The sequence below is a fragment of the Syzygium oleosum genome, unplaced genomic scaffold (assembly GCF_021117445.2).
Source record: "Syzygium oleosum isolate NSW1041296 unplaced genomic scaffold, Sole_v2.1 Sole_v2.05, whole genome shotgun sequence".
NCBI classification, from domain to species: domain Eukaryota; kingdom Viridiplantae; phylum Streptophyta; class Magnoliopsida; order Myrtales; family Myrtaceae; genus Syzygium; species Syzygium oleosum.
This window is the reverse complement of record NW_026607489.1, coordinates 11,256,470-11,273,723: the sequence shown is the minus strand read 5'-3', so window position 1 is coordinate 11,273,723 and position 17,254 is coordinate 11,256,470. Positions and strand designations below refer to the sequence as shown.

Here is a 17,254-nt window from a genome sequence, read left to right as displayed (position 1 = left end):
TCCCCATTCTGAAAACACATGATGGTTCATCAAATTGCAACCCTATTAGTTTTTTGGAGAAAAAGTGTTAGAAAAATCCTAAATCTATTGCATTTGTGCTCATTTAGTCCTAAACTTTTTTTTTGTACCAATTTAGTTTGAAATTTTTTTGTCTTTGTGCCAATTCAGCCATTGCGGTTAATTTTGGCTGAATATTGATGATGTGGATGCTGGCCGGTCTACGTGGCATTGTCAGCGCTGATGTGGATAATTTTCTAATAATATTTTAATGATTTTTTTAATGATTTTTTTTCTTTCTTCCTCCCTTTGTCGGTGACCGGCCACCGGCCAGGCGAGCCCTGGGCAAGCCCCGGTGAGGGGAATCCTCGCCCTCACCTAGGCGAGGGTTAATACCCTCGTTAGTTTCCATTAAATTTCATATGAGCTGTTAAGAAACTATGATTATGTTCATTCCTAACAAGTAGATTGACAGCATACAAATGTATACAGAATGAAGAAAAAAGCTGTGAAGATACAAACGGAAGTATAAAATCCCGCAGCAAAAATGTTTAATTGAAAATCATCCGAAGAATTCCACCTAGACATTTGACACTCCATCTATATGCTTTATCCCAAAAAATCTTTCAAAAATGTATCAATCGCAAGCAAGACCGAGACTTTGGATTAATCCCAATATCAATTTATCACATGCATCTTCCACATCCCCACCAGCGGCACAATTAATAAAACTGGCTCTATTAAAAGCTCCCCAGCATTAGGCCGCCCCCCTAACCTCAATATCTCCCTTAGTAGCCCACGCTAGCATCAGGCCAACAGCCCTATCCTCAGTTATCTTCCCCGCAGCAGGTGCCTCCCAGCATTAGCCCGCTCACCCCCAGCCTCAATATCTCCCCAGCAGCAACAGCACCCCCAGCAGGAGCCAGCTCGCCCAACAACAGCACCCCGGCAACAGCAACCTCGGCAACAGCAACCCCAACAGGAGCCGTGAATAAAGACAATGACAACGAATTCATAGTATAATTGAACTTCTTCACTTCTTCATTAGGAAGTGTATTGGTGAATTAATAATTAATTCCTTAGTTACGGTAATCATGGAAAATTGAGACCTTTGTTTTCATTGGATACGATCATCCAACTTAGCTCTCTATTCTCCAATTAGCTCTCTATTCTTAAAAACACAACCCCCTTTCGTTCTAGAAATTTCTTACCACACCTTCCCTTACCAAAAACACCATGTTCTGGATTTTGTATTATATTGTGAGACAATAAAAATGAAGGGATGAGACCCATTTTATACAAGTACGGCTTGAACTAAAGCCGTAGATTGTCCTTCGATCTAACGGTTGAGATTCTACCATTTATGTATATTTATTGTATTTCACATCCTTAGGAATATCCTAGGGAATCTTCTAAAGAATATTCTAGATTATACAAAAATAATCCAAAAATACTTAGAAGATTTGAGGGTCCCATTTCTTCTCGGATCTTCATGGCCCTTTGTGCATAGGAAACCTCTGGATCATGACACATTACTTTACGTTTCATAATGATGCCACACAATTCAAACTAGTGGATTAAGCTTTAGAAGACTGTTCTCTGTACTTTAAAGGTGAGAAAACAAACTAATAATCGCCAAATCCAACCAACAAAAGCGCATTAAACACATAATCGCTAGCCTTAAACTAGTTGATGAACTTTCAAATCGAAATAATTTCATTTCAAGGAAATCAAGGACATATAATTTTTGACACAGGAATCAAACTCAGCTCAAATATATATTGGCAATCTTATATCCTAGATGAAGATGAGAAATTATCGGATATAATGACCGTATAGGCGAGTTTGATTAATGTTTTTATGCACCATTGTGAAGATGCGCTCATTCCTGAAGCTGTGATTATATCCGGTAATTTTCTCATCTTCATCTCCCCTCAGATGTTTTGTGAGAGAAATACGACGCCAACGGGTGGAGACAGGAGAGTTTTATATGAAGTGTGTGCATCCGAAAATGCCCCATTATTTTTATTTTCACATTCTGGTCTTGCCATTTTTTCTTCCGAAAATGTCGCGAAAGCAAGGCAGGAATTTGAAAAAAAAATAATGGGACGTTCTTGGAAGAAAAAAAATGCAGTGTCATAAGTCAGAAGCAGAATGGAAACTTATAAGGCTTCGTTCTCAAATCTTACCTTTAGATCGTCTGGAATGGATGTGTGACGAAGCTGATCAACTAGTTTCTCTTTCATGGCTTATCGGCACCCTTTCCCACGATCTTTGCCAATCGAGAGAAGGTTTGCTCCGAAGGTGAAGTAGATCCGTCGACAGACACCGCTTTGTCGCTAGGATGGCAGTAAAATAACTAGTCTAAGAAGACGTTCTTGATAACTTCAAAACCGAAGAAGACTTGGGACATTCCTAGAGACAAAAAGACATGAGTGGGGAAAGCTTCAGCTCATTGCATTGTAAGAATAATGTGGCCCACATGATATTATGAATTAATGGTTTAATAAATATTTAAGTGCTAAAACGTATTGTCTATGAAAAATAGATGAAAAGGTATAATTCTATTGAGAAGTTAAAGTTCCTCCGAAGAGGTACGACTCTTATGAAGTGGGATATGCTTTGATGGAAGGCACCACTTGAAGGGGTATATATAAAAGAATCCGGTCCTCTCTCCACCCACGATAACGCACGAAAAAGAATGTTGTATTGTATCCTCCATCGATAAGATACGTTAAGAAAAAAGTGGGCAAGGGAGAGAAATCAGATTTTTTCGTTTCTTCCGTTTTCTGCAACAATTATCTTCAAGGGAAACGCTATGGATAAATGTATGTTTTGATCCTTCTTATTGTGAAAAATCATGAAGATCTAAGATTCTAGATGTCACAAATTTTCCGCATAAAAGTATTACGTTATAAATAACAGTTGGTATCAGAGCGTGGTTTAGGATCTCATGGTTTTTTGGGTTATGTTTTTTTTTTGGGATAAAGATACATGTTGCTCTATTCTTGTTATTTGCCTATGGTTGAAATGATTTCTTGTTCCGATTCATTTCGTCGAATCTTGCACCTGTGTGATAGTGCTGGCGTGGTCTCCAAAACCCACTCGTTAATTTGGTTGGAGATGGGCTGTTGGAAGAGACCCCGATAAAGGAAGGCTCGGCGGAACGGGGCACCAAAAAAAAAAAAAAACGAATGGACGCGATGAGGAAGGCGCGTGGAAGCTACGCGCGCGATGCGGTTGCAGGCGCGTGGATCCACGTGCCAGCGCGTGGATCCACGCGCTCGCGCATGATGCACGCGGTGAGGGAACAGCCGCGTGTGATGCACGCGCCCACGCATGCATAGGCGCGTGGGCCCCACGCGCCTGCGCGTTAGTTGAGGCGCGTGCGCCGCACGCGCCTGCTGCCTTCTCTCCCCTTCGCTTAATTACGTTTCTGCCCTTATGTGTTTATTTACGATTCTGCCCTTGACCGTTTGATTTACTGTTTTGCCATTGACCTAATTATTTACCATTTTGCCACTGGCTGCTGAATTTATGGTTCTGCCCCCTATCGATTCTGATTTTACAGTTTTACCCTTTCGCATTAATTTACGGTTTTACCCTCAGCATGCAATTTGGTAAATGTTTATGAACGAAACAATTATAGTGTTTTACAATTTTAAGAATTCAATTATGAGTGGTTTGTTAGTCACCAAAGTCGCCGAACCACAATATCTTGAATTTTTGAAATTGTATAATGTTTCTTTCAATTACCCATGATTAATTGATGCTATGATTGGAATTGATATATTACATATCTTTATTGGTGTCATGGGTATATTTAAGTTCATTTATTATAAGGAGTTAGGGATTGACCCAAAGGTTAATCAATTTCTTATAATTCATGAACATAATAGTTGGTAATTAATATGTCTTGTTAAATTTGTTTGTATATCCAAAGATATCAAATAAATTTTAATAGGGTGTATTTATAATTACCAAATAAAAGTTATTAGCATCATTGTGGTTTATTGTACATTTGTATATTATAGGATCACCCAAAGGAGAACTATGATATACATGTAATGTTTAATTTGAATATGATAATGTGATATTCTCAAAGCATTAATGTATGAGTATATTCTTGTATATTTGCAGTATCTGTACATGTTTCTCTTCATTCGCATGCTTCGTCTATTCCTTTATTCAATGGAATGAATTTCCCTGATTGGAGTGAACAAGTCCAATTTCACCTAGGTGTCTTGAATCTTGATTTAGCACTTTAAATTGAGAAACCGGCTGCTATTACTGATAAGAGCAGCGATAATGAAAGGTCTCTCCATAAAGCTTGGGAAAGATCGAACAGATTAAGCTTAATATTTATGCGAATGACAGTTGCAAACAACTTAAAGATAACTCTTCCCAAAACTGACAATGCTAAGGAATTTATGAAATTTGTGGAAGAGCGTTCTCAAACTGCTGATAAGTCACTAGCTGGTACATTGATGAGTACTTTGACCACCATGAAATATGATGGTTCACGTACCATGCATGAACATGTACTAGAGATGACAAACTTAGCGGCAAAATTAAGAACTTTGGGAATGAACGTGGATGAGTACTTTTTAGTACAGTTCATACTTAATTCCTTGCCTCATGAACAATATGGGCAATTTCAAATGAATTACAACACTATCAAGGACAAGTGGAATGTAAATGAATTGGCCAGTATGCTTGTTCAAGAGGAAACAAGGATAAAGAATCAAAAGGCTCATTCTGTTTATCTCTTAAGTCATCAAGAAGCTGAGAAGAATTCCAAGAGGAAAGGTGGAAGGAGCAAGAAGAAAGATTTACACAACCAGAATGATTCTTCTAAGGCTTCTCAAATCCACAAGAAGGAACACAATCTTATTAAGTGTCACTTTTGCAATAAAATTGGACACTTGAAGAAAGATTGTCTGAAGCGTAAAGCTTGGTTCGAAAAGAAAGGTAAGCCTTGTGCTTTAGTATGTTTTGAATCAAACTTTTCTGAAGTTCCTCATAATACTTGGTGGATTGATTCTGGTGCCACCACTCATGTTTCAAATACGATGCAGGGATTTCTTTCGATCCAAACCATAAAGCCAAATGAGAATTATGTGCTCACGGGGAATAGAAACAAAGCTCCAGTTGAAGGCATTGGCACTTATCATTTGATCTTAGATACTGGGCATTATTTGGATTTGTTTCGAACCCTTTATGTTCCTACATTTCCAGCAATTTAGTTTCTTTGCCAAAACTTGATGTAGCGGGATTCTCTTTTAAGTTTGGTTGTGGATCTTTCAGTTTGTATAAGAATAATAATCTTATTGGAACTGGAAGTTTATGTGATGGTCTCTACAAGTTTAAACTTGATAATGCTTTTGCTGAGACCTTAATGACCTTGCATCATAATGTTGGCACTAAACGCAGTTTAGTGGATGAGAATTCTGCTTACTTGTGGCATAAACGTTTGGGTCATAAATCCAAAGAAAGAATGCAAAGATTAGTGAAGAATGAAATTCTTCCAAATTTGGATTTTACTGATCTTGGAGTGTGTATTGATTGTATTAAGGGTAAACAAACAAAACACACTAAGAAAGGTGCCACAAGAAGCACAAAGCTTCTTGAAATTATACACACCGATATATGTGGTCTTTTTGATATTCCATCTTTTGGTAAAGAAAGTTATTTTATCACCTTTATTGATGATTTTTCACGCTATGGTTATATTTATCTATTGCATGATAAATCTCAATCAGTGAATGCACTTGAGGTGTATATTAAAGAGGTTGAAAGGCAATTAGATAAAAAGTTGAAAATAGTAAGGTCGGATAGAGGTGGTGAATATTATGGAAAGTATGATGAATCGGGATAATGTCCGGGTCCATTTGGTAAATTCCTTGAAAGACATGGTATTTGTGCTCAATACACAATGCCAGGTACACCACAACAAAATGGTGTAGCAGAAAAGCGTAATCGTACTTTAATGGAAATGGTTAGGAGTATGATGAGTTATTCATCTCTATCCTTATCATTGTGGATGTATGCTTTAAAGACTTCTATGTATTTATTAAACAGGGTTCCTAGTAAGGCAGTTCCAAAGACGCCCTTTGAACTGTGGACGGGAAGGAAACCTAGTTTACGACACCTGCATGTTTGGGGTTGTCAAGCAGAAGTAAGAATTTACAATCTGCATGAAAAGAAATTGGATTTAAGAACAACAAGTGGTTACTTCATTAGTTATGCAGAGAAATCCAAAGGGTATAGATTTTACTGTCCTAATCATAGTACAAGAATTGTTGAATCTGGAAATGCTAGGTTCATTGAAAATGCTGACATTAGTGGGAGTGAAAGAATGCGTGATGTTTGCATTCAAGAAGTTAGGGTGGAAGTTCCTCTACCCAAAACTTCTAAAGTTGTTGTTCCTAATATTATAGTTCAACCCAACAATAATCAAGAACAACAAATTAATGATCAAACACTCCATAATGAAAATGTCAATATTGAACCTACAGTAGTTGAGCCACAAGAAATAGCATTAAGAAGATCTCAAAGAGAAAGGAGGTCGGCTATTTCAAATGACTACGTGGTTTATCTACAAGAGTCAGAAATTGACTTAGGAATTGGTAATGATCCAGGTTAATTTTCACAAGCCACAGAATGTGATGATTCTACTAAATGGTTCAATGCCATGGAAGAAGAGTTAAAATCTATGGATCAAAATCAAGTTTGGAATCTCGTTGAATTGCTTGAAGGATGCAAAAAGGTCGCGTGTAAATAGGTCTTTAAGACCAAGCGCGACTCAAAAGGTAATATCGAACGATATAAGGCCAGACTTGTTGCTAAAGGTTTTACTCAAAAAGAAGGCATTGACTATAAGGAGACATTTTTACCAGTCTCCAAAAAAGACTCACTTAGAATTATTATGATTTTGGTGGCTCATTACGATTTAGAGTTACACCAAATGGATGTTAAAACTGCCTTTTTTAATAGGAATTTAGAGGAAGAAGTTTATATGGATCAACCCGAGGGCTTTTCAGTTAAAGGAAAGGAACACATGGTGTGTAAGTTAAAGAAATCAATATATGGACTTAAACAAGCTTCCCGACAATGGTATCTTAAGTTTAATGATACCATAACTTCTTTTGGATTTAAGGAAAACACTGTTGATCGGTGTATATACATGAAGGTCAGTGGGAGTAAGTTTATTTTTCTAGTTCTGTATGTTGATGACCTTTTGCTTGCTACTAATGATCTTAGTTTGTTACATGAAACCAAGGAATTTCTTTCTAAAAATTTTGAAATGAAAGATATGGGAGAGGCAACATATGTGATAGGAATAGAAATATTCCGTGATAGATCACAAGGATTGTTAGGATTGTCTCAAAAAGCCTATATTGATAAAATTTTAGAGAGATTTAATATGAATAAATGTTCAGTAGGAGCAGTTCCAATTCAGAAAGGTGACAAATTTAGTCTTATGCAATGTCTGAAAAGTGAATTGGAACAAGAACAAATGATAAGTATTCCTTATGCATCTGTTGTCGGAAGCTTAATGTATGCTCAAACTTGCACCAGACCAGACATTAGTTTTGCAGTCGGAATACTGGGCAGGTTTCAAAGTAACCCAGGATTAGATCATTGGAAAGCTGCAAAGAAAGTTCTCAGATACTTGCAAGGAACGAAGAATCACATGCTCACTTATAAAAGATCTGATCATCTTGAGGTGATTGGATATTCAGATTCAGACTTAGCCGGATGTACCGATACAAGAAAATCAACTTTTGGTTACTTGTATCTTTTGGCTGGAGGCACAATTTCATGGAAAAGTGCAAAGCAGTCAGTTATTGCTACATCTACTATGGAGGCTGAGTTTGTGGCATGCTTTGAGGCCACTATTCATGGGATATGGCTGCGGAACTTTATTTCAGGGCTTGTGATTGTCGACAGTATTGCCAGGCCGCTGAAAATTTATTGTGATAACTCTGCAGCAGTTTTCTTTTCTAAGAACGACAAGTACTCCAAGGGTGCTAAACATATGGAGATTAAATACTTGTCCGTTAAAGAAGAAGTTCAGAAACAAAGAGTGTCAATTGAGCACATTAGCACCAACCTTATGATTGCAGATCCCTTAACAAAAGGACTGCCGCCCAAAATATTTAAAGAACATGTTGAAAGGATGGGTATTATTGGATGTCATTAATGATTGTATTATGAGTGCATTAAGTTTATTTATTTGACACTATGAGCTCAATTATGTGTTTCTGATATTTCCTGTTTTCTATTTGGTATACATGATGGAAATAGATGAATATGTAACAGGACAGTCTTTAATAGAGACATTATAGTTGGACCATTACTATATTTCTCATTTATGGATCATGTTAAGTAGGGCGCTATAGTTGTAGTACATGGAAGGGACTATGTCGATTAATGGCATACAACCGCTATGACTCGCATTAGTTTCTTTATTTAACTGTGATCATTATGTGATAGGCAATTTAAGAAAGGTTTTAGCATAATGTTATTGTGCACATTATGGTCTTTATTAAACCATGAAAGGAAGGTCATATGGGCCAAGTGGGAGAATGTAAGAATAATGTGGCCCACATGATGTTATGAATTAATGGTTTAATAAATATTTAAGTGCTAAAACGTATTGTCTATGAAAAATAGATGAAAAGGTATAATTCTATTGAGAAGTTAAAGTTCCTCCGAAGAGGTGCGACTCTTATGAAGTGGGATATGCTTTGATGGAAGGCACCACTTGAATGGGTATATATAAAAGAATCCGGTCCTCTCTCCACCCACGATAACGCACGAAAAAGAACGTTGTATTTTATCCTCCATCGATAAGATACGTTAAGAAAAAAGTGGGTAAGTGAGAGAAATCAGATTTCTTCGTTTCTTCCGTTTTCTGCAACAATTATCTTCAAGGGAAATGCTATGGATAAAGGTATGTCTTCATCCTTCTTATTATGAAAAATCATGAAGATCTAAGATCCTAGATGTCACAAATTTTCCGCATAAAAGTATTACGTTATAAATAACATGCATGACTAGAGTACCTTGCTATTCTGCAACATTGAGAGAGCCATCGAAGCAAATCCCACTTTTGTTACTACGTAGCCGAACCTACTTATATGTAATAGTATATATGCATCAGCATCGGTCTAACGACGCAGAAGATGGAATCAAATGACCCTCCGTCGTTGATGAGTCCAATTGGATATAAAAAGGACAACAAAGCTCATGGGCGAAGAAAAGCTTCAATAATCGTCCTTTTACGTTAAGCTAAGCGTAAGTTTACTTGTGCACATGCCCATCCTCAAAACACATGACGGTTCATCAAATTGCAACCCCATTAGTTTTTGGGTGGAGGAGAATTGCTATGCATTTGGTGGCTTTCGCTCTTCATGCCGGACAAATTGACAAGGAAGGCAAGTTTACTATCTATCGAGAGTTTGGCAGTTCATAGTCGAGCAACGACGCTTCTTTTGGCCGATCACGTCTGGTAGGAAGGAGAGATTTTCGGTATATAAATTCCGAATGATCGAAATCTGTAGTTGACAATACCATCTGCATCGTAGCACGTCTGCCCAACTTTAAACATTCACATAACTTGTACAGCCTTTCTGTGGAAGATGGGCATATTAGTCGAAAACGAGGGAAATTGTTTTGAACAGATCTCGAATTAGCTGAACTGTTAAACACAATGAAAATTTAAAATGCAAGAACAATGCAAAAATACTATGATTAATTTGATTGGAAAGGGGGACGGATCTAACATATGAGCGAAAATCACGAATTCACCAGTCAGCATCTACGGATTCAACCTCTGAATAGTCGTCCACACAAAGATAAGCTAAACTAAAAAAGTAGAAAAGAAGATTCGAAAGTCTAAACCTAAACTTCAGCTTTCACAAATGCACTAGAAGTCTCGGACGATCCAGACTGGAGCCAGTTCTTAGCACAAACGAGAGCTTCGAGTGTAACCGGACGCAATGAACTGCGATAACTGTCAATCTTCATGCTTTGGGTGTCAAAGACAGAATCAGGATCCACTGTCGAGATTGGTATGGACAAAACATCAGCAGCCATCTTGGAAAGAATAGGGTACTTCAGGTTATTTAATTTCCACCAACCCAATAGATCGAAGTCTTGTACCCTCGGCAGAAGAGACTCCTCCAAATATTGATCTAACTCGGACTTTGTTTGCTGGCCACTACTGATCTCTGAAATGTAGACATCAAAATCTGAGAGCCCGTCCCCAAAGGAGATGACCGTACCATCATGTTGCAGCTCTTCATGAGACACTCCTTCCTGAGGCATTCCTTCATCCGGCAGCTCTGTTTTTATGATGCTCTCAGTGCCGTTCTCCATTGGAGCTTCCGGAAGAGGAAGTACAGGTGCAAAATAATCAAGAAAGAGGTCGTGAATACCATCATCAACAATTCTAATCCACGTTTCAGCATCCTCACCAAAAATTCTAGAGAAACTAAATTCTACAAGTTTCATCTTGAATCTTGGATCCATGACTACTGCAACCGCCAAAATAAGGCAGCATCCCCTCCAATATTTGTCGAACTTTTCTTGTAAAGGCTTGATTAGGTTGCTTACAAATGGGTCCTGGCTGGTTGCAGCATGTGCGAGATCCAAATGAAGTTTAGACACTTCATGGAAGAACGTGCTGGCAGTTGGGTATGTTGGGCCAGTCAATATATTTGCGGCATCAAACAAAATCTTCAAATAAGAGCAGAGAGTCTCCACTTGCTTCCAATCATCCATGGAAGGGGTTAATTTATAATCAGGATCGGATGCATCGAAGCAGGCAAATACTTCCTTGAGCTCACAAGCAGCTACAAGCATATGATAAGTTGTATCCCACCTTGTTTGGTCATCAATCAGCAGGTCCTTGGTACTAGGTACTTGAAGTTGTTGCTTAAGCTCATCAAACTTCTCTTCGTGAGCTTCTGAAGTCCTCACATACTTCACACTATCACGGATTTTCTTAATGGTATCTGCCATTGACCCAAGAGCATCTTGTGCAAGACCACTTAACAGATGAGCATAGCAACTCCCAATCAGTATCTGGCTATTGAGCAAATGTGGATTCTTTACTGAGGTCAAACCTCTCAGATTCGCAATAACAGCTTCGCTGGAGACGGACTGATCGACAGTGAGGGTGAACAACCTACCTTCCAAATTCCAATCAGATAGGCAAGCCACAACAGCCTGATTAAAAGCATGATCTGAATCGGGATAAGGCACCATTACAACATTAAGAATGTGGCGATGTACCTTCCAATCACTATCAATGAAGTGTCCAGTCAAGAAAACATAACCTAGGTTCTGGTTTGAAGTCCGAAGATCCAGCGTCAGATTGACTCTTCCTGGTATTGTACTGATGAGGTTCAAAAGTCTTTGCTTTTCCCTCAGGTATATAGCAACACAATCACCTTGAACAGTATTGAAGCTAACCATATTGTAATGCGGATTGAGAGTCCGTACAAAGTCAATGAAACCTGGATGTTCGACAATGTGTAGAGGATACTCATGCATGATAATCATCTTGGCAATCTCAAGACTGCATCGCTCTTGGTCAAGAGGTACATTTGCTATTGCAGGAGCAGTCCTGTACCGCCGTTTTGGTGGATCAGTTGCACTTCCATAAGCACTAGCAGACTTGGAACCCGGTGTAGTATATGGAAGAAGAAGTTGATTCCTCTGGCGGCTGACGGGACAGATACCCAGGGCAATGTGCCGTTTTAGGTGACTCGTGCCTGCCAGCTTGGAGCCAGTTATATAGGCAAACGACTTCTTGCACTGCTTACAGCAAGCCCTCGTATGTCCAGGACCCACAGTTTCTACGGTGAAGTGTTCCCAAACAATAGATTTCTTTCTTCTGCGCTTATTAGGCTGTGTCTCTGAACCAGCTTGCTCATTATCGAGAGGGGTAGCGGGAGTAGCAGGGACAATGGCCATATCTGAATCAGGGATGAAATCCATATCTGTCTCAGGGATAACAGCATCATCTGATTCAGGAATAATAGCATGATCTGTTTCAGGGATAATAGCATGCTCTGTTTCAGGGATAGTAGCATGATCTGTTTCAGGGATAGTAGCATGATCTGTTTCAGGGATAATAGCATGCTCTGTTTCAGGGATAATGGTAGCATCTGTTTCAGGGAGAATAGCAGCATCTGTTTCAGGGAGAATAGCAGCATCTGTTTCTGGGAGAATAGCAGCCTCTGTTTCCAGGACATGGGTGGTATCTGTTTGAGGAATAATAGTGGTATCTACTTCTGAAACGATAGTGGTATCGGTTTCCATGGAAGAAGGTGCATCCCTGCAACCATATGGAGGCATACCTCTAAAACTTTATGCATGAAGTAGGACAAATAATAAGTATCAAAAGCTGGAAGATCACATACATGATGTTTTTTGAGCACAAAAAAGCAAGAACACTCAAATAGCGGGTAAGAGTACATGAAAAGGAACCAACACCAGATTGATGGAAATGGCAAACAGAGACAATCCATGACACATGACATATATGCATCACAAGAAGCAAAAATAACTGCCCAACAATGATGCGTTAATCTCCTCTAAATTTCTATATCCCTGTTCTGTCACAGTTTCAAATATGAAAATACAGCAGGAAGAATTAAAAACCTACATCCATGTGGCAAACACTTCTGATCTGTCAGTCAAGTTGACAGCATGAATGGGTGCCATCGCTTTTGTAATCAGTAGTCAGCCAAAGAGAAAAACCATAACAGTGAGTTTGCGGACAATTCACCTCTCTCTAAAAACAAAAACAGAAACAAAAAAAATACCCACGCATATGATGTCCCATATGTAAGTACCTAAACTAAACCCTCATTAAATCCGATATGTTGCACATCTGAACTAATGTAGCTTAAATTAAACTACAAATGACTCAAAGTACTAAGGCTCCTGGACAATTTTCCCTTTTCTATGAAATAAATAAAATTTCCACCCTATTTTCAAACTGGATAATTAGAACTTAAGCTTCAAAGAATTACAAACAACTCGAAAACCTTCTCAAGTCATGCAACTTGAATGATATAAACTCTAAGCTGAAACTGAGAGGCAAATTCACACAAACCAAATCACCAAGTGTAATTTGTAAAAGTTCTCCGTTTTCATTTTCCCATGCTTTGCAGGATCTGGGCATGCCATCCATAATGCTCTAGTAGTGATCCTTGGTGCACCAATTGCACATCACACTTACAATCTAGTCAAGGGTTTCCAGAGAAGATGCGCCCATTGTGCCAGGTGTAATATTAGCAAAGGAGCGCCCAGTCATACATGTTGTGTCACCTCCACAGTGCAATTATCTAATGGTTTGATGCTACCTGTAACTGCTGTAGCTGACGCAGTACAGACCGAATCCAAAAGAGCCACGTAATGACATTGCCAAGTGGACATAGAACTTACAAATAGCTAATCATTCTGGTATTCACTCCATTAAATACTTGGATCTCACATGAAACATCTTGAATTTCACTTCTTGGATAAAGCAAAAACTCAACAAATGGCCTAACCAGTCTTTAGCCCATAGCGACTGAAATTCCTAACATGGTCGAAACTTCAGGTGCCTGAAATCCGAGGGTGGTAAGCATATAGCTTTTTTATAGCGAATACAGCCTCAAGGTGTTCCATCGACGGCCATCTTGGCTATGACACGAATTCTCCTTATTCCAAATGCGCACCACCATGCCTTTAGAGCTGTGCCGAGGCCAAGGTTTCGACTGAGTATGTACGAAATAAAAATCCTAATCCTAAGCCTTCTACAACAAAATCATAACACAAAAAGCTATATAAAAAAAAGGACAACATAGCCGCACAGAAAGTTTCTTGGAAATCATAACAGATTCACACTAGCTGTCATAATTTGTTCTTAGCTACAGCCTCGAATCAAGTACATAATACACCGAAAACCCTCCGAAAATTCAGTACCCACCTAGTCAAAATCGGTGCAACCCGCAAGCATTCGCAGTCGAAATTTAAGAACTGCCAACAAGACAGCTCAACCCACACCACTGTAGTTCCCCCCCCCTCAAAGGAAAAACACTCTCCTCCACACCCATCAACCCATCAACCAGCAACCCCCGCAGGCAGAAACCATCAAACGAAAAACAGCCGACGCAATTCAACCTCACCAAAAACAAGCGCGCGCAAAACAGAACAGAACGGAACCCAGGAGAGGGAATACGAAAACCCCACTCACATTCTTTCGCGGGGCCCGGGTGGAGATCCTCAGCTCTCCGGGACGAGCTCGCGGCAAATTCAAACGGGGTCCCCGATTAAAAAAAAAGGGGCAAGGAAAAGGAATTTTTTTTTGAAATTTCGGAGCAGCAGCAGCAGAAGCAGAAGCAGCAGAGGGAAGGAGGAGGAGGAGGAGGGACAGAGGAGGACGCGCTATGGGCTTTGAGCTCGCTCCCGCAAAGCTTCGAGCTTTGAGCTCGAGAGGGGAGGGAGAGAAAACCCTAATGGACCTTTTTTAGGGCTGAGGGGCTGACAAAGAGAACTTCGGTAAGAGAAATTGCTCCCCGAGGCCTTTCTCCACACTTAATGGTGCGACCTTTGGGGGGGCGAGGAGGAGAGAGACAGAGAGAGAGAATGTTTTCTTTTTTCTTTTTTTTTAAAAGAGGGGAAAATATTTCGAAAGCGTTTTAAAAACCGAATTGGATTTGGACTTTGAGGTCCACCGAGCCCCACCTTGACGATGTTGATCTGATCTCGGCCGTTGGATTTGACCGGGATGGGTCGGATCCCCCTTGGATTTTTATTTCCTCTTGTGGGAGTTCTCTTTTGACTTGCCCCCCCTTCTTCTTTGTTTTGCCTTTGTTTGAGCAGTTTAGGTGGGGGCCGATCCGGTACATCGCATTGTATGTTTGCTACCGGTGAGATTTGATGCCATGTAATGCCGATGAACAATTGAAAAGGGACAAGTGCGTTAAAAATCCTAAAATTTATAGTGAAAGCGTAATTGAGTCCTAAAACTTATCACGAAATGTAATTAAGTTGTAAAACTTTTAAAAAGTGCAATCGAGTCCTAAAACTTGTCAAATTGATCCAATCGAGTCATTCCGTTAATTGCACTTCTTGAAAGTTGTAGGATTCAATTGTACTTTCGTGACAAGTTTTAGGACCTGCAATGCACTTATCCAAAAAATTCATATATTATTATGTCTAAACATCCTTTCGTCTCACTTTGTATCTGTCAAAATTACTTTCAAATCAAAAGTTAAAACTATTCGTTACTTTTTCTCTTCACTGAGTAACCATCAAGTTCATGCTTAGGATAGAAGTACCCGCTGCACATCCGCTCGATTTCATCTAAAAAAGCAGTTCGTGTCTTTTTATACGCTATCCCTTTGCGATAGCGCACAAGTGCCTCGACACTAGTTAGTTGAGAAATTAAGCGAGATAAGGGATTTCACATTACATAATAATTAATTCTTGATCGACAATCTAGAGGCCCATGGATTGCCTGGTATGTCCCATGAACCGGTCAAGTTCAGGATTTTGGTTCGTGCTGGTAGCCTTGATCAATATTGACAAGAAAGTCTTTTTTCCTCCCCGATAGTGATAAATCGGTCCATTTTGATGTCGACCGCAAATGTTGACAAGTGTATCAATTTATCTTATTGAGTTGGTTTCTGCATTTGCAAGAGGTTGTAGGGCTTCAAAATCCCTTAGGCAAAATGCAAATGGCGTTTGACAAATTTTTTGAAGAACTTATGGGAAATGCAAGCATTTCCAAAGGCTTCTAGCCCAATGGAGGTCTAGAGGTCCTTTTGAAAGTAGCATTTCATAATGCTAGTCTTGGCACTATTCATCTTCCCTGCGGTTTGCACAAAGGAGATGGACGGAGGCCAGCAACCGCCGCCTGGGGCTCAAGCAACCTCAGGTGAGGTTGGCCGGCGACTTTGTTATGCTATTTGTGAGTTTTTAAAAATAAATTAGCAAAAGGCCCTTTTATAAAATGTAGTTTTCACCGAATAACATTTAAGTTAAAGTTGCTTCCCAACGTGTTTTTAAATACGCTTTACTAAACACTACTTGAATTTCAAAAAATCCCTTTAGCCCAAAGACTTTGGCATTTTCCTAAAGATGTTCCCCAAAATTGAACCAAACGCACACTTAGGTCCTGTTTTGTTCAACTTTGGGAAGGGGCTTTTGGCCTCGAAAGCCCCTTCCCAAAATGCTAAACCGTTTGGTTCGGCTTTCCTAGTTCGAAAAGCCGAAAGCTAGCTTTTGGAATGCTGAAAGCCTTTTTTTCTCTTCCCAAATTGCCCTCACTCAAATTTCAATATTCTGGTTTTGCCCTTGTTACTGTTCATCTTCTTCACCGCGAGGGTGGCCGACGATGGGCCGGCGAGGGCAGATCTGGCTGGCGAAGGGCCAGCGAGGGTGGATCTGGCCGGCGAAGGGCCGGCGAGGGGCCGGCGAGGTCGCTCGACCCAGGCGAAGGCCACCTGGGGTGGGGCGACCGCCCAGGCGCCGTCGCTTGGGTCATGACCCGGGCGACGGCCGCCTGGGGTCACGCGACCCAGGCGACGGCACCTGGGCAGTTGATGCTGTCGCCTGGGTCGCGTGACCCCAGGCGGCCGTCGCCTGGGTCGCAACCCAGGCCGACATCGCCTGAGGTTGCGCGACCTAGGCGACGGTGCCTGGGCGGTTGCCCGACCCCAGGTGGCCTTCGCCTGGGTCGGGCGACCTCGCCGGCCAAATCCACCCTCGCCGGCCAGATCCGCCCTTGCCGGTCACATTTTGGTGAAGAAGATGAACAGTAACAAGGGCAAAACAGGAATATTAAAAATAAAAATTGCCAAAGCCCTTTGAAAAAAAAAATTTGCCAAACACTACTTAGGCCAAAGTAGCTTCACAAAATTTTTTTTTACCAAACGCCACTTGCATTTCCCCAAGTGGCTTTTACCTAAAGGTATTTGCATTCCCCCAAGTAGCATTTGAAAAGCCAAACCAAACGGGCCCTTAGTATCTTGATGCATTACCCAAATGGTGACTTTTCGAGCACATGAGATAATAGTTCTTAGTTTGGGGGATCGAATTACTTTGGATTTTAATTATAAATGTTTGTTATTCGGACTTATACGGTATACGCAACAAGGGAAAAGTGAATTTTATTCCCCAAAAAACGACGCTAAAATCATCACGCGTGTGCATTGTCATGGCAGGTGAATAACAAAGCGTACGCGTG

General features: G+C 40.2%; 1 protein-coding gene across 4 annotated transcripts; it reads right to left on the bottom strand.

Moving 5' to 3' along the window:
- Positions 1 to 9,740: 9,740 nt before the first annotated feature.
- On the bottom strand, positions 9,741 to 14,380 carry LOC115678366 (zinc finger BED domain-containing protein DAYSLEEPER-like). Of its 4 annotated transcripts, none has more exons than XM_030601738.2 (2): positions 14,258 to 14,380; positions 9,741 to 12,349 (listed from the first exon to the last, which is right to left on the bottom strand). In XM_030601738.2, coding segments are annotated over exons 1-2 (2,445 nt in total). In that variant the 5' UTR covers positions 14,260 to 14,380; the 3' UTR covers positions 9,741 to 9,906. The 4 variants fall into 4 exon arrangements, with proteins under 4 accessions (XP_030457598.1, XP_056167510.1, XP_056167509.1 ...); XM_056311535.1 differs by lacking the exon at positions 14,258 to 14,380 and adding an exon at positions 13,991 to 14,080; XM_056311534.1 differs by lacking the exon at positions 14,258 to 14,380 and adding an exon at positions 13,572 to 13,860.
- Positions 14,381 to 17,254: the final 2,874 nt, after the last annotated feature.